At 42.2% G+C, this 22933-nt stretch overlaps 2 protein-coding genes across 2 annotated transcripts in view; one reads left to right on the forward strand and one right to left on the reverse strand.

The window, feature by feature from the left end:
- The window catches only part of pde1ca (phosphodiesterase 1C, calmodulin-dependent a), a 32717-nt gene extending 17465 nt beyond the window's left edge, over window positions 1-15252 (forward strand). The window contains exons 8-17 of the mRNA XM_078162913.1: window positions 800-940; window positions 2433-2533; window positions 2737-2865; window positions 4236-4337; window positions 7735-7855; window positions 8955-9036; window positions 10434-10554; window positions 11322-11485; window positions 12948-13256; window positions 13505-15252. Of these exons, the coding sequence (XP_078019039.1) occupies window positions 800-940; window positions 2433-2533; window positions 2737-2865; window positions 4236-4337; window positions 7735-7855; window positions 8955-9036; window positions 10434-10554; window positions 11322-11485; window positions 12948-13256; window positions 13505-13665 (1431 nt within the window). The 3' untranslated portion in view covers window positions 13666-15252. The remainder of the gene's footprint in view (window positions 1-799; window positions 941-2432; window positions 2534-2736; window positions 2866-4235; window positions 4338-7734; window positions 7856-8954; window positions 9037-10433; window positions 10555-11321; window positions 11486-12947; window positions 13257-13504) is intronic.
- An 812-nt stretch (window positions 15253-16064) lies between these two features.
- Window positions 16065-22042, reverse strand: ppp1r17 (protein phosphatase 1 regulatory subunit 17). The gene is made up of 3 exons (XM_033638202.2): window positions 21529-22042; window positions 18895-19062; window positions 16065-16204 (listed from the first exon to the last, which is right to left on the reverse strand). The coding sequence occupies exons 1-3, from the start codon at window positions 21596-21598 to the stop codon at window positions 16134-16136; spliced, it is 309 nt and encodes a 102-aa protein (XP_033494093.1). The 5' UTR covers window positions 21599-22042; the 3' UTR covers window positions 16065-16133.
- Between the last annotated feature and the right edge of the window lie 891 nt (window positions 22043-22933).

Consider the following 22933-nt stretch of genomic DNA (forward strand, 5'->3'; position numbering starts at 1 on the left):
CACCACAAAATAATACATTAACAATTCTGGGCATAATGACGATCACAGAAATGTCCAGGGTGCCACAGTTTGATCCTTTGCCCTGTGAATGTACTAAACCTTCTGTGGAGGTTTAAGTTTGGGGTCTGCAGAGCTTGTAATCTCTGTACTCTTACCTTTGTTATTTCCAGTATAGCGTTCTGTCACTGATGACTCAAACTTTAAAGAGGAATTCCACCAATTTTACACAGCAGCTTGTGTTTACAGGTCTTTGGGAGGTCTACCACATCTGTGATAAAAAGCAGGTGGGTTGAGGCTACATTAGCAGCTACTAGCATAATGAAACATCTCTGACAAAGCATGTTGGTGGTTGAGTGCATTGTAAGTAATGTAGGCCCCAGGTTTTGACTATGGAGGAGAAAGCATGGAATATAGAGGAAGACATGGATGGTTCTACTGCATCGATTTGACTCACTGTCCATTGTGAGTCCAATAATGTTTTATGTTATGTTAATGTTATAAGTTAACCTTATATGGTACAGTATGTGTTTATATATTATATGAATCTTTTACATGTCTTACTTAATTCTCAGAGTAATGGCATTTGACTTGAAAAAATGATGAAAACTTGTTGTTGTATGGCACCTTTTCTGAACTTGTGCAGAAAAATCTGGATTGAAATTCAAGTTTGCAAATGAATTCATTGTTTCGGCCAAAAAACTTCTGGAGATCTCCTCCGAGGTGATGGATCCGTGGTTACCTGACATTAGTGCTACAGTAGTTTTCTTAGTGCGTCACTGTTGTGTTGCCTCTATTGCAGGTCCCTGTTTCTGCTCTCATATCATTTGTGGAGTCGTTGGAGATGGGCTACAGCAAACACAAGAACCCCTACCACAACCTGATGCACGCTGCAGATGTCACACAGACCATCCATTACCTGCTCCTCCACACGGGCATGATGGTAAGCCTTGAGTTGAGTTAGGGTTAACATTTCTTAGAAGTGAATGCAGAAGTAGTGCAGCACATGGAGCTTTTCATGGCTCACAACCTAAAAGCAAACAAATGTCCCTTTGTCTCCAACATTTAAGGCTGTATAAACATTATTGATCAATAGATGACGTGATGATGTAACGCCAGTGTGCTGATTTTTTAGGGGAGCACTGCCTGCTTCCTTTCGGTGCCCAGCTGGGCTGCAATCTGCAGCAATAATCTGGCAAGAACACACACTGATAATCTACACCATATTATGAAGGATATTAAAGATATAAAGGATGTAAATGATTTGCTTCTCATGATGATGTCATCAGAGTTATTTTAAGATTAATGAGAGCCTAAAAGACCTACTAGAAGTTTGAAATTTAAAAGATGGGTGGGTGTTTATTAGTGATGGCCATTTTCTTTATTTTCTGAGCCCACTAGATGGCGCTCATGGTTTAAAGGAAATGACCACTTTAGAATGAAAATACAGACAGTACTTACTGAGTCTCACGCCGACAAGAAGTCAAGAAGTGTAGTTTTTTAATCCACAAAACTAGTTCGGGGTATCGGAGGATAACAGCTAGCCGAATTTTTCCATACACTCGAAGTGCACAGAACCCACATTTGAAAATGTAATAAAACTCCGCTAATGCATTTCAAAAATGTCAGAGCAGCTCGTCCGTCGTAATCCGAGTGCCCTGAAGCCGCGGCATGCAACACTGACTTGAAAAGACGTAATTTACTCCACTTTTATAGCATCATTTCTCACCGTGGTGGCGAGACTCAAGAACGTTCAGAGACGTCTCTGAACATTCTTGAGTCTCGCGCAAGCTGTCATGTAAATACAGCACGCCTGCAGGCTAACTGACCACGGTGAGAAATGATGCTATAAAAGTGGAGTAAATTACGTCTTTTCAAATCAGTTTTGTTTTTGAAATGCATTAGCGGAGTTTTATTACATTTTCAAAATGTGGGTTCCATGCACTTCAAGTGTAGCAGTTATTCCGGCTAGCTGTTATCCTCCGATACCCCGAACAAGTTTGGTGGATTAAAAAACTACACTGGACTTCTTGTCGGCATGAGGGTCAGTAAGTACTGTCTGTATTTTCATTGCAATTCAGTGTGCTTTCAACCTTTTGTTGAACAAAAAGCGCCATCTAGCAGGCTCATAAAAGAAAGACAATGCTTCATGAGGCTTCATTTGGCCATCACTAGTGTATCAGGCTTGTATGCTAATGAAAAGACTATTGAGTTGCCTGATGGGAGGCCTGACCCCATTAGGAACTAAAAGTCGGGATACCTCTGCACCTGCTTTTTCATTCGTCTCTAAAGTGTCCCCTAACTTTTTGAAAGTGCAGTATTAAGTAGGTGGAGTGTCCCCAACAGCACATGTAGAACTGCAGAAGCAGCAACTTTAAGTGAGTCTTGTTTCTTTGTGACGTTAATTTTCCCCAATCTCTTTCTCTCTCTTTCAGCACTGGCTAACTGAGTTGGAGATCTTTGCCATCATTTTTGCGGCTGCCATCCATGACTATGAACATACAGGAACCACCAATAACTTCCATATTCAGACCAGGTTAATATCCACAAAGCACCATTTGTATTATTTCAATCACTGCAGGTGAGTGAAGAAATGTGTCAAGGAAAAATCCTGCAACATATAAATCAACACATCCATCAACACATTTACCAACATGACCAACCAGGAGAGTGTTTGATATTGTTATAATTATTTGCATAATGAGCCTTATGATGACTGTAGCTGTGTGGGATTTGCAGGTCAGACACAGCCATGTTGTACAATGACCGCGCTGTTCTGGAGAACTACCACGTCAGTGCTGCCTATCGCCTTCTACAGAACGATGACGACATGAACATCCTTTCTAATCTTACCAAAGATGACTGGAGGTGAGAGGAGACAGCTGAGGTTGACATGTCACAGGTATTTCATCATAGTCCTGGGGAGTCCCTGGAGGTGTCACGGAGAGAAAAAAAACTAATTTGTGCCTTTGAATTGATAGTTACTACTCTCGAATTAGCATCAAATTTTGGAAGACTTTACGATACAGTATGAGTCATAAAATACTCATCAGTTTCTACTGGAACCTACTGGTTTTCAACCAGCTTTGTATTATACATAGTCTGTAAATATATTAGACGATGCCACCGTGATGTCACCAACTGGTTTGTGGACATTTTGAAGCCTTGAGTTCAGCATTTCAGTCTCTGCAATTTTGTTTGTTTATTTGGAGCCAGAAGTTACCGTATTTGGGCAAGGGGCTGGGGCTGTGGAGATCTGACCGAGAAGCCAAGGACACTATCACCAGACAGCCTATCACTCAGCCCGCCATTAATTATGCGTAACTTTAAGCCTTAATAAAATGAAAACAGGCGAGTTAGATAAAAACCCATTCCCCGTTCAGTGTTCATGAATGTTTAAATTAGCTACAGAGACAAAAACTGTTTTGTTGTAATGGTTGTAAACATGTTTTGCGTTGACCTTAAACCAAGCCTCAAGTGGCCATTAGAGGAACTGCACTTTCTGACACTACCATGTTGGCTTCATTTTTCAGCCGCTTGGTATCATAACAGTGTGGGTCGTATGAACTGTGGTGAACTTCCCTCAATCTTACCAGCAACCAGATCTCCCCGTCATTTGCTTTGGGGCTGTTGCTTGAACTACAGATTGTACATCCTCATTTTTGTGTGCCCACCACCACCACAGACACAAGTACAGAAGCGGATCAAACGAAAGTAAAAAAAAAAAAAGTAGACTTTCCAAGGGTCTATGGGAAAAAGGTCTTTTTGGGCTCAATGACATCACGAGACAGACCCCAGCAATTGCAGTATTACTACGAAAATTTGGTTCAAAGCCCGGCCCAGTTCCCAGGAGGCTGGATAACACTGACATCAAACTGTAGAACTAAGCAGCGTTGATCTAATATGAACCAAGATTCAGTTACCGCTTTGTTTATTTCTCACATTAAATGTCTTCAAAAACATATTTCAGTATAATGTGTGACTTCAATTCAAAAACATTTGTTATCAGCCAGCCACCATATTGTTTTTGGACAGGCTACTTGCATTATATCGCCCACCAGTGAGAACACTATTAAAATTTGACAGCAACAAGATGATTGTCTCACAACTGAAAAAGTTCAAACCCTCAGTGAGCACATAGATGGTCTTGCTGAATGAACTTTATTTTGAAGGGAACATCGGTGTTCATGGCATCCATCCAGCGGTTGTTGAGATATTTCACTCTCATTCACTTTCAGAGAACTGCGCACACTGGTCGTGGAGATGGTGCTGGCCACAGACATGTCGTGCCACTTCCAGCAGATCAAAGCCATGAAAAGCTCCCTGCAGCAGCCCGAGGCGTGAGTAGTGCATTTCATCTCTGAGTCAGTGTCAGTTTTGTTGACATCATGCCAAGTTATGAATCTGACTCAGGTCTTTCATGAGGCAAAGCTTGGTATAACAGTAACAGTAAAACTGTTTTGTGGTGTACGAAGTGAGTATCTTTGTCATGGCGTTATTTTGGCTAAACACAGAGTGAGTTGACCTGCACTGACTTTTTCCACTAAATGAGTGAAAACTCTCCTTGCCTGAGAGAAAAAAATTATTCTTTAGCCTCTCCATATTACCTTGGTTATACTATATGTTTCAATATATTTGTCACAGTTCTGCATTTTTGATCACCTGCTTACTTCTGCCTGCCCAGTCACCCCGCTCCCATTCAGTAGTTTCCCATTCACCCTTGTTTCCCCGTGCCTCAGCATCAGTCACATCCACCTCATTAAGGCAACTCAGTTCACCTGTTCCTCATGACTCACAGCCAGTATATATACCCCAGCCTCACAGACACAGAGGTGCTTGTCCACCCTCATCACCAGCTCTCTGAGGTGCTCTGATGGCCAAATGAAGCCTCATAAAGCATGTTCTTTATTTTCTGAGCCCACTAGATGGTGCTCATGGTTTAAAGAGAGAGACTCCAAGAATGGCAATTCAGTGTGCTTTCAACCTTTTGTTGAACGAAAAGCGCCATCTAGTGGGCTCAGAAAAGAAAGGAAAATGCTTCATGAGGCTTCATCTGGCCATCACTAAACAGCGGCAGTGTCTAAGGGCACAGGGGCCCCACTGGTAGACAATAATCTTATTTTTTTAGGCTCATAAATTGTACTGAAATTCACGAATATGTAGGATATTACTACAAATATTCCCATAATCTTATGTCCCACCTGACAGCCAATGCTGTATTCACTCACGTTAATGATGATGCTTCACCATCTAGTGGATGGAAGTTATTTTCACCAGTAGCTGCCATTTTCTTACTGTCTGCATATATGATGACATCCAGTTTTGTTTATAGTCTCAGTGAGAGAAAGGAAAAGACATACACACTCTAACGTGAAAGAAAGAGAATAAGCTGATCAAACACTAACCATCACAGAAACCTACAAATATCTTTGAGTATTCCTTGACTCACATCTCACTTATCGACCCCACATTCAGAACCTAACAAAGAAGCTCAACCAGAAACTGTACGTCTATAACAAGATCAGACCATATCTCACCCCTCAATATCCTACTGTCTCCCCATATCGTCCCTCACCACAAAGGAAACCACTGCACTCATAGCAAGACTACACAACAGAGTTCACAAGAGCCACAGTAACCTCCATCTTTGGACTCATCACTGCACTGCACTCTCACTCTCTAACGCCTTCACTTTTCAAAACTACACAAATAATCTAACCATTAAAGTTAAAACCATTAAAACCAGCTTACAAAAACAATTATACAATATGTCAAAGATCATTTTGTCACACCGACAGCTAAGATCTGAAACGACATCCCACACTACATTAGAGCAATAACCTCTATTACACATTTCAAACACGTGTATAAACACAATGTGATGGAAGGACACACCTGCAACCACTGATTTAAATCCCATTGTACTCACTCCACTTCAGTCCTTTACTCTGCATTGTCCATGTAGCTGCCTAGATATTGTTGCTTTGCCTTTGTTGCTTGTTTGTTTTTATGCTGTATTGTCATGTGTTTTTGAGTCAGGCCAGTTTTAACTGTAACTCACAGTGATGCCTTTAATTACTTTCCTGTATGATGAAATGAAATGAAAGCATTTTTCTAAAAGTGTGAAACTGTTGAATTTACACAGTAGGTAATTTAATTTTCGATGAATTGTCTCATGTCACAATCATATATCACATTTGAACAACTGACAGTTTAGAGTCACCAATTAACCTGCATGTCTTTGGACTGTGGGAGGAAGCTGGAGCACCTGGAGGAAACCCACGCTGACACAGGGAGAACATGTCAGAGCACCTGGAGGAAACCCATGCTGACACAGGAAGAATATGTCAGAGCACCTGGAGGAAACCCACGCTGACACAGGGAGAACATGTCAGAGCACCTGGAGGAAACCCATGCTGACACAGGAAGAATATGTCAGAGCACCTGGAGGAAACCCACGCTGACACAGGGAGAACATGTCAGAGCACCTGGAGGAAACCCACGCTGACACAGGAAGAACATGTCAGAGCACCTGGAGGAAACCCACACTGACACAGGGAGAACATGTCACAGCACCTGGAGGAAACCCACACTGACACAGGGAGAATATGTCAGAGCACCTGGAGGAAACCCACGCTGACACAGGAAGAACATGTCAGAGCACCTGGAGGAAACCCACGCTGACACAGGGAGAACATGTAAGAGCACCTGGAGGAAACCCACGCTGACACGGGGAGAAGATGTCAGAGCACCTGGAGGAAACCCACGCTGACACAGGGAGAACATGTGGGAGCACCTGGAGGAAACCCACGCTGACACAGGGAGAACATGTAAGAGCACCTGGAGGAAACCCACGCTGACACAGGGAGAACATGTCAGAGCACCTGGAGGAAACCTACGCTGACACAGGGAGAACATGTCAGAGCACCTGGAGGAAACCCACGCTGACACGGGGAGAACATGTCAGAGCACCTGGAGGAAACCCACGCTGACACAGGGAGAACATGTCAGAGCACCTGGTGGAAACCCACGCTGACACAGGGAGAACATGTCAGAGCACCTGGAGGAAACCCACACTGACACAGGGAGAACATGTCAGAGCACCTGGAGGAAACCCACGCTGACACAGGAAGAATATGTCAGAGCACCTGGAGGAAACCCACGCTGACACAGGGAGAACATGTCAGAGCACCTGGAGGAAACCCATGCTGACACAGGAAGAATATGTCAGAGCACCTGGAGGAAACCCATGCTGACACGGAGAGAACATGTCGGAGCACCTGGAGGAAACCCACGCTGACACAGGAAGAACATGCAAACTCCACACAGAAGGGCTCCCCCACCCTAGGGTTCAAACCTGGAACCCTCTTGCCGTGAAGCATCAATGCTTTATTATAATAAACCATTATTATGACCATATGACATCAAATACAAGCTTAACAATACAGTTTGTCCAAGAACTCACTGTAATGAGCACACACTCAAATGACATCTTGTGGGTCATGGGGACTTGTTGTATTGAAAACCTGTGAACATCCTTTTTATGAGCCATCATGACTTTAAGGTGACTTATGATAAGTGCATTTAACCTTGTGGATACAACAATATAAAGAATCATGCAAAAACATCAGCTCTATTAAGCTATGTACATGAGCTATGCAAATAAGTACAGTAACATGTTGCTTGATTGACAGCTGCCCAGCAGTGACTGACTGGACTTTTTTTTTTTTTGGGCAGGATTGACAAACCAAAGGCCCTATCCCTGCTCCTGCACACAGCTGACATTAGCCACCCTGCTAAACGTTGGGGCCTCCATCATCGCTGGACTACATCCTTGCTGGAGGAGTTCTTCAGACAGGTAGCCACCAAAACAAATTGTCACCTACTTCCTGCTGTTGATAAAGCAACGTTAGTGGGTTAGCAAGCTAATTGTGTTTAAATGTTACTCAGCCTACATATCATTTCAACACTGGCTCACAAGCTGGCTTTAACTGAAGGTATATGGCAGCTTGCTCTGCACACCCCCAAAAAACTAACGTATAGACCAAGGCATCTTTTGGTTGCTAGGAAACGACAGTGTTGCTCCACTTAGACTTCCATTCTGGCCATGAAAACAGTACATTCTTCACCTCATTCGAGACTTTGTTGCCGGATTGCTTCCTCTGTATCGACCCTGCTCGTCCCTGACTCTCCTACTTCGTCTGCTCCCCGGTAAACCACTCTGCCTTCTGTTTTCAACCACGCACGGTGTTTCTGCCTTCCTGGTTCCTGTTTGCCTTTTTTTCTGCGGCTTTCTGGAATGAACGTCACCCAACTTTCCAAAGTGAGTTTACCAGCCCAGTCACCTGAGATCTTCTGGCTGTGGTTTGCTTCATTGCGCGGCCTCGTCTTTGAGTGTGCGCCGCAGATTCCACGTTTCATCACTGCTGTTAAGCTCCACTCTTCACATCATCAGAGAGACAGTTTTCTCAGTGAGTATTCCTGGTTTTGGAATCTCAGCTCTCCTGACATCACCCTCCGCCTGCCCCCTCTCGTTACCATCGCACACAATTGAACTGTCTGCTGTGCGTGTGCGCCCGGCAGATGCTGGCATTTCATCTGTGTGATGCTTCAGTTTTCCACACTGGGAGCTGTAGGCAGATTCTATTCCTTTGGGGGCTCTGTGAACACTGACACCCAACATGGACTCTCTCTGTTGCCTCACCAGTCTGCACTCCCTGTATTGAAGTGGTGCGTTCAAGCTCAGTTTAAACTGTTCCACCTTTCCCTGGAGTTGCTATTGGCTCCAAACCCCACCTGTTACAGCAACAGCATTACATGTACAACCAGCATAGATAATATAATATGGATATAAAAACTGAAAGTATAAATAAGTAGAAAAACATAATGATGTGTAAGTGAACCTGTCCAAATGACCGTGTGCTAACAGCGTCTTGTGATGCTGAACTTGTTTTCAGGGTGATAAAGAAGCAGAGTTGGGTCTGCCTTTCTCCCCTCTGTGTGACCGCAAATCTACCATGGTGGCTCAGTCTCAGATTGGTAAGGTATACGAATAACACCACACAAATCTTTCCAACAATGATCAAAGCCAGAGAAATCTGCCATTTTGTTCAACCCATTCACAACCCAATTATGTTCTGAACAAAAAACATATTGTTATGCTGGATTTCTAATTTAAATTCACTCATAAATCATTAATAAGAATCATAATAATAATAAATATCATAATAATAAAAAGAATTTGATTGGGATACTAAACTATGTGTTATTTTTTTTCTGTCCATTCCAGTGGGTGAAGAATCTGAACACAGAAAACACCTAATAATAAAAATGATAAATGGTCTTTACAGACATTTTTTCAACAAAAATATTTATTTTTTCATGAAAGGTTTACTCACATCAATAAATGAAGTGACGCTTTAACACACATTGTGTATATATTTACAGGTTTAAACCTGAAGGTTGCTTTGGCTTCTTTGTTTGCTTAAGAAATGTTTTGAGCAAAATAGCCGTGAGATGGAACATTGTAGACGGATGCAATTTTCACCAGTGACTGGACGTTGTGTGCAAATGCAGCTCAAGAAATATGATGCAAATTGGCCAGATGGGGGCGCTATAATTAAGGCCCAAATGTCCATATTTGAAAGGCCACGTCCCTCACACTGTAATTCTGACTGACCTGAACTTTGACACACAAGTCCAGCTCAGTGCGCTCTATTAAAAAAAACAACACGAAGGGAGTACAACAAAATTTTCAGACATTTTTATTCTTTTGAAAAACACATTTTTGACATTCTGAATCGTAGTGATGGCCAAATGAAGCCTCATGAAGCATTTTCTTGATTTCATGAGCCCACTAGATGGCGCTTTTTACTCAACAAAAGGTTGAAAGCACACTGAATTGCCATTCTTTGCGCCTCTCTCTTTAAACCATGAGCGCCATCTAGTGGGCTCAGAAAATAAAGACAATGCTTCGTGAGGCTTCATTTGGCCATCACTATCAGTCAATAGGGGGCTCCACCAGTTCCAACAAATACAGTGGGCTTTTGCAAAATTTGATCATTAATCAATGGCAGTTTTTTCAAACATCACCAAACTACAGTTTTTTAATAACAGTGTAGCCTGGTGGAGATCTTTACTTTAATGAATGAGTATCTATCCGATTGTCATAAAACCTGATGGTAACCTTTAATGCAGGCTTTGTGAACTATCACAGGTCTTGATCCTACACAGCTTTCAAGCTTTAAAGGTCCGTGCTGGCTTGAACCCGGAATTGAAGCTTGCGCTATATTTTCATTGTATTTTTATCATCAGAACTCAGAATATACTACATTTTTGAAGTATCTCTGTTGAAAACCTCCTGAGATGAATAACCTGTGGACAGAATCAATAAGATGCACTTGTTGTTAATCAGACATGGCTGCTGTTTCCTGCAGGATTCATTGACTTCATCGTGGAGCCAACATTCACCGTGCTGACAGAAATGATTGAGAAGATCGTGACACCGCTTATTGAGGAGGCCTCTCGCTCTGGACTGGCTGGCTTCAGACGCTCTAGGTGATGCACGAAAGACTTTATGTTCTACGTGACACGCCTGACACTATGTAAAATGATTAGGGCTGTAAAAATAATGCGTTGATTTTGATTAATTAATCACAGAAAAAAAAGAAAGTTGATTAATTGTGTTCCGTGGTGCCCTTTGACCCAGTGCATCATTGAAGACGCTGCTCTGCAGTTTCTGCAGGTGGAAGTTTTGTACTATCTGAGAACTTCAGGCCTGAAATATCACCTCAACACAAAGCATTTAGCAGCAAACACAGAGGTCCGAGCTAGCACAGCCTCTGATGCTAACGCTGGCAGCCAGCCTCGTCAAGACACGCTCGGCCAGGCGTTCAGACTGAGTCAGTCTACCTGTGACCGACTCACTGACTCCCTGACAGAATGGACTGCAGACCAGTTTGGGTGGTCAGGACAGGGGGAAAACTGTGTCCAACATCCAGCTGCTTTACTCCGACACATCTGACAACATTCATTTGAAATGAATTTTTTTTAAATAATTTCATAGCAAAAATTGAAACATGCGATTAATTTAGATCAATTAATCACAGGGCATGTAATTAATCAAGAGCAGCCCGAGGTTATGCCCTAATAAACACTCCAGAGGTAACTGAAGCCAGAGGTACACAGCAGCACTCACCTGCTTATTGTCACATCTTCATCTTCACACAGTTCCACAGTTTTAATAATCGGCGTACATTTGTATGACTGAATGTTTGTGTTTGTATGTCTTTGTGTGGGCACATGCTTGTCTCCACTGTCAGCAGTGTCAACAGTATCTGTGGCAGTGATGGAAAACATTCCAGTGTGAAGAGTACAGGCTCAGAAGGCAGCTGCTGTCTGACCGCAGTGGACTTTAAGAGCTTCAAGGTCACATGGAACCAAGAGATTCATCACAACAGGGAGACATGGAAGGATCAGGCAGCCAAAGGTAGATACGCTGACCTCTTAATATCTCAGTGTTGTACAATGGCTGCAAAAGTTTGGGCACCCCTGGTCAAAAGTTCATTTATTGTTAATAGCCAAGCAATTTAAAGATGAACTGATCTCCAAAAAGTAAAAATTTAAAGATGAAACAGTCAGTATGTTTTAGCAAAATGACTTTTACATTTCAATCTTTGACAGTTTCAGATTAACAAAAAAGGAAAAGGGCCTGAAGCAACAGTTTGGGCACCCTGCATGCTCAGTGCTCAGTAGCGCCCCCTTCTTCTAAACACTTCTTGTATCCAGCTCAGAGTCTTTCAGTTCTTGTTTGGAGGATTTTCACCCATTCTTCCTGCAAAACGCTTCTAGCTCTGTGAGATTATTGGGCCGTCTTCATGCTCTGCTCTTTGAGCTCTATCCACAGATGTTTAATGATGTTTAGGTCGGGGGACTGTGAGGGGCGTGGCCAAACCTTCAGCTGGCTCCTCTTGAGGTCGTCCATTGTGGATCTGGAGGTGTGTTTAGGATCATTGTCCTGTTGTAGAAGCCATCCTCTCTTCATCTGCAGCTTTTTTTACAGATGCTGTGATGTTTGCTTCCAGAATGAATCCATTCTTCCCTCTACCTGTGAAATGTTCCCCGTGCCACTGGCTGCAACACAAGCCCAAAGCATCATCCATCCACCCCCGTGTTTAACAGTTTGTTCTCCAAACATACCTCAAAGTTCTGTTTTACCTTCATCAGTCCACAGGACTTGTTTCCAAAAAGCATCAGGCTTGTTCACATGTTCCTTTGCAAACGTCTGACGCTGAATGTTGTGGTGAGGACACAGGAAAGGTTTTCTTCTGATGACTCTTCCATGAAGCTCATATTTGTCCAGGTGTGTCTGCACAGTAGAACAGTGCACCACCACTCCAGAGTCTGACAAACCTTCCTGCAGGTCTTTTGCAGTCAAACAGAGGTTTTGATTTGCCTTTCTAACAATCCTACGAGCAGCTCTCTCACAAAGTTTTCAGCTTGACCTCCACAGTTCCTGTTAACTGTCATTTCTTACTGACATGACCAACTGAGGAAACAGCTCCCTGAAAACACTTTGCTATCTTCTTCTAGTCTTCATCAGGTCTTTTAGTTTTCAGAGTGCTAGGCAGCTGTTTAGAGGAGCCCATGGCTGCTGATTGTCGGGACGAGGTTTCAGGAGTCAGAGTATTTATAAAGCTTTGAAATTAGCATCACCTGGCCTTTGCTAACGATGACTGTGAACAAGCCAGAGCCCTAACAAGCTCATTAAGCTCTGAGACCCTGGGAAAAGCTGTCTGAGAGCTCAAATGTCTTGGGGTGCCCAAACCTTTGCATGGTGCTGCTTTCCTCTTTTTCCACTCTAAAATTGTACAAAATAAAATGAATTGACAGTCTAAAATGTTGAAAAGCATGTTTCATGTGCTCGTGTGTGTGTGTGTGTGTGCTGGTAGACATGGGGGAAAAGGTGAAGAAGGAGGCAGAGGAGGGTGGCCAGGAAGAGAAGGACACAGAAGAAGAGAAACAGTCAAACAGAACTGTCGACACATCCAAAACAGGACAGGACAAAATGAAAACCGATGTGGAGGTGCAGGAGGAGGCGGAGAACAGAGGGCAGCTGGAGGAGCAACAGCCTCAAGAGGAGGAAGGAGACAAGAATCCAGGTGGAGCAGCAGAGTCCTCGTTGGGATCAGGCCCCAATGACCCAGACAGGAAGAAGCCTGACGGTCACACAGAGAAGCAGCAGCGGCAGCGTCCGAACGGTACGTGTCCTGACAATTTCATCACTTTGAATCTACATTTACAATTTACAAGGCTTTAAAAGATTCATGGTGTGCACATGGAGCATAATGCTGACTTTCTGAGATGTTGTAGACGTTTAGAAAGCTTCACAAGGCGTGACAGTGAAAATATGACTTGATAAAGGACCCATTCACACGCAGACACAGAGCTCAAAGCTCAAAGACTAGATTGTGATGTCATGCTGACTTAGCTTTTGCTGTCGTTACAGGCCCTCAGCCTGACTGCCCTGTCATCCATTACTGTAAGAGACCCAGCTATGCAGCCAGCTCCCACCGGCTGCTGAGGTCAAAGGTCACTGAGATGCGGCCCATTGATGCCAGGGGGAAGGCCAGAAGACTGCAGCGCATCTCTCTGCGTCGCCGAAAGTGACCTTATAGTATGGAGTGTGACATCAGCGTGATGTCACATCCTGAGATACTACAGCTAGTGATGGCCAAATGAAGCCTTATGAAGCATTTTCTTTATTTTCTGAGCCCACTAGATGGCGCTCAAGGTCTAAAGAGAGAGGCCCAAAGAATAGCAATTCAGTGTTCACGAGGCTTCATTTGGCCATCACTAACTACAACATGACAATCAGTCTTTGTTTTTATTTGCGTATCGCAGCCTTGTACTCCAGCGGACCTTCTGCTTAGTTTCAGTCTTGTGTCTGTAACTGTTGCTGCATTATCACTTCTTTATCTTCTGGTGGTGTCTCTTCACTGCAACACTGCCAGCTCCTGCTTTGTGTGGACCGACCACTTCTTTTAAATCTCTTCTCAAACTCTTTTTTGCAACGTACATTTTGTATTCAGAATTTCTTAATTTGTATTTTATCGCTGATTATTTTAAGGTCCACTGATAAAAATATTATAGGGCTACACTGTATATTTTATTATGTCTATAGGCTTGCTTTTAGTTTCCACTGCTCGCCCTGCTCCACTCGTGTCCAGCAGGAACCATTTATGTGTTTTTAATGCAGTTTTGCTAACTGATTGTCGTTGGTCCTCATTTATCAATCAAACGTACAAACCGACGTAGATCTGAATGCAGAAGTCATCTCACAATAGGGTTCGCATGTGATTCATGAAGGGTTCTTATCCGTCCCCCCGAGTTTACATCATGGAGAGACGTGACAGCCAATAAGAGAAACCTACAAGCCTACAAGAGTTGAGACCTGACGTGAGATTTGTCCGCAGCCTCCACTCACGTCCACATTGATAAATGCTGAGCTTTGCTTGGAAATGACAACACACCCAGTATTCAGTCGTACGTTCATTGTAAATGTGGGTCAATGTGTGTTTTTGGTTGTGTGTTTTTGGTTCTATGTTATTTTTTCAGCTCACAAGGCTGACATGTCGAGGCACTGCTGAATGTCCTCTACAAATATTTTTACCAGTCTCCATCAACAATGCACTCGACATCCGAACTCCTCAGTGTTACCAGTGAGACGTATGCAGAGCTGTCAGGTTTGTGTGTCTTCTGTAAAAAGTGAGCTTTGTCAATGAAGAGTTAAACATGAAACACACCTGACCTGATGATACCGGCAGTACAAAGCACCTGAATAGTAATGAGTGAATGGAGGTTTGAGGGGGTTAGTATTATACTCTGAATGTTTCAGACAGCTGCTCTATAATCAGTAAATCATTTTTGACATTGTTGTGTAAGATTGACGTTAGGATGAGAATCCTGATAGCAGCAGCACAGAGACAGGTGAGCTCTGGTGTTACAGTGAAATGTCTGACTGTTAGTTCATGAGCTGATTAAAAATAAATAAAGACAAGGTGAAGTTTTTACCTTTAAATACAAGTTCATGTTTGAGCATTGCTGTGCCTTTGTCATGACGCTTCACGCTTTTCTCAAGAGTAGTGTACCAACCTTAGTGATGGTCAAATGAAGCCTCATGAAGCATTTTCTTTATTTTCTGAGCCCACTAGATGGCGCTCATGGTTTAAAGAGAGAGGCTCAAAGAATGGCAATTCAGAGTGCTTTCAACCTTTTGTTGAACAAAAAGCGCCATCTAGTGGGCTCATAAAATAAAGTAAGTGCTTCATGAGGCTTCATTTGGCCATCACTACTGGCCATCACATATCAGGCCTTCACATTACACATTTACTAAGGACAGGAAGTTTGCTAAATAAAAGAGAGAAAGACCAAATCAACCTTTTTTTCTTTGATATGCACAAATACACATTTAAATAGCTTGAGCTCTGTGATAGTCTGGCAACCCACCCAGGGTGTACTCCGCCTCTCGTCAACTGGGCTGGACTGCTTTTTCAATCAGTGGACCAATTAAAATAAATAAATTATAATAGAACTAAATTCTTTTAATTGGTATCGGCTGATATTTGCTTTGAAATTAATGTCCTGGTGTTATTGCGGCGTCCCGGAACATCAACAGCTGACGCAGGAGGATACCGAGTGCACAATATGTAAACGTATAGGTCCACTGACAAAGTGGTGACATGTGACTTGGGATGAGAACATGTTGTCTGTGGTCCTAATTTAGTGATGGCCAAATGAAGCCTCATGAAGCATTTTCCTTTATTCTATGAGCCCACTAGATGGCACTTTTTGTTGAACAAAAGGTTGAAAGCACACTGAATTGCCATTCTTTGAGCCTCTCTCTTTAAACCATGAGCGCCATCTAGTGGGCTCAGAAAATAAAGAAAATGCTTCATGAGGCTTCATTTGGCCATCACTACCTAATATGTCTTAAATGCTGTGTATCCTCGCTGCATTTGTGACCAGTGCGAAGTGTGTGTGGCCAGTGAAGAAAAGAAAATACAGTGTTTGGTCAAAGCAACATTTAATGAGACTGTGAAAATAAAAACATTCATTGACAACAAAAGTTAAAGGCTTCAGTCCTTCACATCTCTCTCTTCATCCTCTAAGTGAACCATCTGCTTCTCTGCTTTCAGCAGTCTCACTCCTACAGAGGAAGAAAACACAGGCTGTCAGCTGTTCACCCACAAACAGTTCGCTGTGATGTTCGGGTGGAGAAACGACTTGTTCTGTTAGTGGATGCAGCACAGTTAACTGAGGACAACATAAACATTGTGTCAAACTTCTACACAACCTGAGTTTTATTTGCTGAGATCTGGATGGCAGGAGAAATTACTGCACACCAATTCAGCTGAGCTGGACAGCCACAGAAAAGCTTCACAGGCTGAGATCAATGTCAAAATAATGACAATATATTCAGAACATTCGTGTAAAAGATAAAAAAAAAAAAAGTGATTAGAAACAGCAGCAAATGTTCAGTCCTTGACTTTTATCAGTGCTACTGACGTGAGTGCTTCACAGAAGAAAAATATATAAATAAAAATAAAATAATAAATAAAAAATAAGAACAGAATTGTTCTGAACAAATTATTATCAACTTAATATCCAAGACTATATGCTTTGTCTAATTTTTTATCTATATAAAGTTATATAAATTTAAATATAAATTATATATATATAAGTCAGGTAATAAATATGTAAATGTAGCCATTTTCTGTACATTCACATCTGTTAAATTGTTTGGGTTTTTTGTTTTGTTTTACAATATTTCATAGTGAAATTATTAATTTTACTATTTAAAACCAGCTGCATAAATTTAAAAGCACATAAGCATGCACATATCCAACAGACATTTATTTTAATTTTAAGAATTTTCTTGTTGGCCCTGTTGGATATGCTTTGTCATATTTTGTGTTTGCTCTTTTTATTAATTCAATTTATTTATTCATTATTTTTCATATTTATTTATTTATTTTATTTTATTTATATTTTCATTTTAATTAATTTTATTTATTTATTTATTTGAATTTCTCAATTTATTTTTTCCATACAACTTTTTATTTAGTTTAATTTTTTCCTTTTATTTTTGTTATGTGTATCTATAATTTTCTTTTTTTACTTTCTTTTTTTCCTGTGTATAATATAGTTGTGTTTTTTATACATGTGTATATGTTCTGCTGTCACACATTGGTATTTAAAGATATGATGTGTACTCATAGGACAGGTGATTGTGATTTGGTATTCAGGCCTCTGCTCCTCAGAGCTGATCTCATCTAATAATTGGCAGCAGCTGACTGATTCATCACCTGGTAGGAATCTGTCTGTGTCTGCTCTGTGAAGCACTCATGTCAGGAGCACTGATGAAAGTCAGGGACTGAAACATTTGTTGCTGTTTTTAATCACTTTTTATTGCAATTTTTGGCACTTTGAGCACATTTCTTTTTGTGCACAGATGTCCAGAATAAACTGACATTTTTTGGCATTGATGTCAGCCTGTGAACCTTTTCAGTGGCTGTCCAGCTCAGCTGAACTGGTGCGCTGGTATTTCTTCTGCCATTTTCTCTTGATTGTCCAGTATACTGACAAACTTTTTTGTTGCCTTAAGTAGGTGCAGCCAAACAGCAGCCCTAAGAATTTCCTGAGGTCTGGCCATTGATTCCAGCAGCTACAGTGACACCTACTCTCAAAGGAAAGGGTCAGGGGATGTTGTCACTAAAAATAAATGTGACAGGTCATGAAACAGAAGCAGTCAGACAGAAAAAAAAGACAGCTGTGTTGGCCCAAAAGTCACATGGGCCCAGTGGGGTGCTGCCCGGTGTGCCAGTCCAGCCCCGGAGGCAAGACAAATTATTACCCAAACTCCCATCAGAGTTTACAGAGCCACTTCCTGCTCAAACTTTAACCTGCTGTACTACAATTATTCACTCCCAGTTTCCTGAGCAGTGACGGATTATCAGCAATGTTTCAGCCTAAATGAAGTGGTTTAGATCATGTGGATACGCCTGTCTGAAGAGTGAGGTCTCACTCCGAAGTCGTCGAAATCCAGTGCTTGTGCAGTGACTTGCGGTGTCAGAAACGAAAAACGGCGTCCTTTAATGTTGGCATGACACGCGGTCAGTTGTTATTATAGTTTAACAGCGCACGGCAGCATCAGGGGGAAACGCGGCAGGACAAGGATGAAAGTAAAGCGTTGAAAGTCCAAATGGGGTGGGAGGGTCCAACAAACACTGACTTTCACCTGAGAGAGATTTTAAGCCAAACCCTGTTCTTTTTTCCGAACTGTAAAGAAAGAGACTGTATGCAAACTGTACATTTCCTGTGAAAACAGAAGTGTATTTTGAAAACAGGCAATGCATGTAACAGGCTGAAGTTGACACGGCGTCCCAGAACGTCAACAACCAACACACCCAGGGTACCTTGGACGTCATATGTGGACGTGGAAAGTCCATGACCAAACGTGGACATGTGACGAGGTCACAGTGAGGACGTGTTGGGTTTGTGCAGCTGGCTCCTGGATCTTAAGTTATCAGAGAAATAATAAGGAGCACACATGAGCAGCTGCTGGGCTGAAGGCCTGTCTCCAGTGTGCCAAACAGAGTTGGAGAAACACTGAACTGATTTACTGTATCACCTGGGCTGTTTGTTGTGCAGAGGACCGTTGTGGATAATTCGGCTCCTGGTTAAAACCTGCGCTAAAGGGATTCTGATCAGGAGAAATTTAAACTGGTTGCAATCTGCAATTCTAAACGCGAGCTGCAACTACATCTCCCAAAATGTTTTTTTTCCACTTCTAGTTTTAGTTGAGTTGTAGTGAAGGATAATAACCTTGGTACTAACCTGGTATATGTGGAGGAGAGTTGAGGACAGGCGTGTCTTTTCTGCGAGGTTTCTTCTCCTGGTCTGCCTCCTGATTCTCTACGCAGAGAGGCTCCTCCTCCTCCTCCTCCTCCTCCTCATCCTTCATCTTTGACTTCCTGTCCAGCGGGCTCTCCAGTGCTTCCTTGTCTGTCACACAGTCAGTCAAACTGTCACATTTCCAAGCAGCTTTTCTTAGTCACACCTGTTACATGTGGACGAGACATGATGCAGATATTTAAAGGTGTTCATTCTGATTTTTTCGACAGCGAACACTAATTTTCCTTTTTTTAGCCGTTTTTTGCTTGTTGTGAAACACAGCGGTGATCTGATGCATTTTAACGGTCAGTTCACTCAAATTACAAAACAAACAAAAACAAAATATTTTCTCCATCTTCAGGATCATTTATTCTCCCTTTACGTAGGAAAAATGATACATCCACTTCAAACGTAAACGTCACTGCACACATATTTCTATGCATCCATTATGATGGCATAGATACAGCCAATAGATGGCACTAGAGGGCGGAGTCAAAACTTTCACAACAATAAATGAGCTGACAGTGGAAGAGGTTGTAATATTGTACTTTTTCCTGGGATTTCCTCCATGGATATACAATATCAGAAGAGGAGCTGTTACGAAAGCAGTGAGGAGTAAACAGAGTAAAACTTTTGGTTTATGATCTGAGGGGAAGCTGAAGTCATCAACCAGCCTGACGTTATAATTCTGTTGCTGAGGAGGGAGCTCTTCCTCTCCGGTATTTCACCTAAGAGCCAGCAGGATCTCTGCGATGTCTCCATGTCAACAGTCTACTAAGCCCCGTCTCCACCAAACCCTTTCAGTCCAGCACCTCTGGAACCAGCAGTAAGCCTTCAGACATGGTACCTAGACCCTCGGTGTGTTCAGACAGTCCTCTTAAATGTGGGCGGGGTTGTTGTCACTCACTGCTCCGTCCAGCACTCGCTGTATTTCCTCATCAGCGGTGACACAGATGGAAGTCTGCACCTGGTTTATCGTCCACAGAACGAGGCTGCACGCCCACATTTTCACAACAAAATAGAACAGGCTGCAGTGAGAGTCTCTCTCCATGGGATATTTAAAAATAGCAGCTTTGTGCATTTAGTCCTTCTCAGGCAAGCTCAGGGGTTTAGTGTTGCTGTAGCCCACAGGAAGTGAGGATTAGAATATATGACCTTCACATAATCCGCTCCAAATTAATCTATATTTTTAAAGTCATTACTAAAAGTGTGTGTCATATAAAAACTAAAGTGATGCTCAAAGTTGTCACAGTGAAATTTAAGGTGTGCTGATGGATTCACGTCATCAACTCATGCATTGAGTAACATTACAAGTTAACGTTCCACCTTAAAAGTTGCCGGCAGTCGGCCCAGTGAATGAAGTTATTTTTTTCTCTTTCATTTTATAGTTGTAGTTTACTGATGTATGAACAGAGGTTACATAAAACCAGAGTGAGCGTCCTCTACTGACCAATCAGACTGCAGGGTTTCTAGCTCCACCTTTTAGTACCAGATCTGTGTGCTAACACTTATTAAGATAAAAACTAGTCAGACTAGTCTGAAGTACAGTCTTGTACCCAGTGACATCACCAGCTGGCTTGTGAAAAGATGGCTTCCTTCTGTGGTGAAAACATTAAATACAATCTAGTCTTCGAGCAAAGGTGGATATCAAGTCTGACTGCGGTGTCATATTTTGCTCACTGTTTTCGCGTTGATAGGCGCCTCACGTTTCTGCACTCTACACACCTGGTGTTTTTGCTGGAGCGCTCTGAACTCGAGTTGAAAAAACTTCAACACCCCACGTTATCTCTGCTTTTTCCTCATTGTCCAATGATATGATTTGAGAGGCGGGGCTTGTGTGGTGGTGACGGTTGGTAAACAATGGAGGAGAAACTGGTGGTAGTGGTTGCTGGATACCCAGAGCTATACGACTTTACAAAGCACAGTTAGCACCATCTCAGTAGAAAACAGCAGATAAGTGCAGTACTGTAAACGTCCATGATGGAGGAGAAGCTCCTGGACCAACTGGTGGTACTCCCCATGATCCAGCCTCTTTTTTAGGGTCTCATGTACCCACACAGATCTCTGTTTATCTGCTGACAGCCTTTCACCCTCAACCAGAGCTACAGACAGTACCCTCTGTCAGGAGCTACATAGTGACTGCTGTCAGATAAATACAATGAAATAAATAAATAAATAAATAAATAAACAGCAGACTGATGACACAGGGAGGTCAGGGTGAGGAGGTGATGGGGTGGTTGATTTGCAACAATAAAAAGGTGCAGCAAGTGTTTTACTGGTGGCATTCAATTCAAGAAAAAATAAAGCAGTATGTTGCGCCTTGTGTTCTGCAACCATCAAAACACTTTCTGTGTGATCGTTGTCCCATCGGCAGATTAACTGTTTGTTTGTCAGGACTTTTATTTTCATGTCTTATTTTAAAAAGAGGGGATTTATTTGAGTCACAAGCTTCTTCTAAAAAATGTAAAAGTCACAATATGTTTTACAAAATGATTGCACAAAGTCAGATTTAAACTGAAACATTTTGTTATTATTGTTTTATTTTTTCATTGTTAAATGGCCAAGCTCTTTACTTACAGTGTTTGCTCTCCTGTGTCATCAGTCGATGTTCAGGCTCCAGGGTCGACCTCACACAGCCAGTCGTCATCTCTGAGGCCCTTTGAGCTTTCTACACAGATCACATAACACACACACACACACACACACACGCATTTGCAATCCATTATTTATTAGTGGACCTTGTGACACTAACAAAGGATGAAGCAGTGTGTGTGTGTGTGTGTGTGACTCATCTGCTTAATATCAGACAAAACAGCATCGACACACGCTGCAGTCAACTTTAAACAACATTTTTTGTCCGTGATCGTCACTTTCAGATCTGTAAACTTTCAACATGTTGAAATCTAACGCACATTTTGTCAGGTAAGTAGACGAAATCTAATTGGATTTTCCGAACTGACAAAGCCAGCACGGCACATGAAAGATAAACTGAAGGAAACCAAGAGAAGAAAGAAGCAACAAAAGTGGCTGCAAATAAATAACAGAGACACAAAACAAAAATGTAAAGCACAGAACGTTTGAGCCAAAAGAGTCAAAGTGTGTTCTTACCTCCGTCTCTGCAGTGTCACACAGACAGACTGGAGCAGCGGCTTATGAAGCTCAGAGGAGGAGCATCATCTCTCCTCTGCAGCCACCATGTGCCCTCCCCCACAGGCTGAAGAGCTGCTGAATATCAATATAGGTCTAATTAGCTCCTCTCAAGAGACTGACCATCTGGATGCACCCTCACATTGCACCTAATAAATAGAGCAATAAAAGAGACTCACAGGGACGGACAGTGGGTATTTAACACCCAACAAACTGCTTCTATTCTTATTTTCTTTGTTTTGTACGTGACTTTCTTGTTAAGCAGACAAGAAACTTTTATGGTTTAAATTCATACATGTTTTAAAACATCTCACCAGTCCTGTAAAATTCACCTAGAGCACTGATCTAAGTCAAACCCAGAGTAAACTGAAAGCTGTTCTTGTTCCATGTTTCGTACATGTACATGTCTGGTCTCATTTATAAGTTAATGCTGACGTTAATTCCCCAACAGTCAGAGTGACTGTCAGTGCTTCTGTCTTTAGGTTTCACACAGAAATAACAGGTTTTTAATCTTCGCCTGAATATTCTGATGCTGCCAGTTGACTAGTGATGGCCAAATGAAGCCTCATGAAGCATTTTCTTTATTTTCTGAAGCCCACCGGATGGCGCTCATGGTTTAAAGAGTGAGGCTCAAAGAATGGCAATTCAGTGTGCTTTCAAGCGCCATCTAGTGGGCTCAGAAAATAAAGAAAATGCTTCATGAGGCTTCATTTGGCCATCACTGCCGGTGACCACACTGTAAACCACTGCTGTGAATTTACAGCCGGTCTATAACACTAAAATACTGTACTGCTGTAAAATGTTTGGTACTGTAGTGAGCAATGCATTGTGGTCT

The sequence above is a fragment of the Epinephelus lanceolatus genome, chromosome 20 (genome assembly GCF_041903045.1).
Source record: "Epinephelus lanceolatus isolate andai-2023 chromosome 20, ASM4190304v1, whole genome shotgun sequence".
NCBI classification, from domain to species: Eukaryota; Metazoa; Chordata; class Actinopteri; order Perciformes; family Serranidae; genus Epinephelus; species Epinephelus lanceolatus.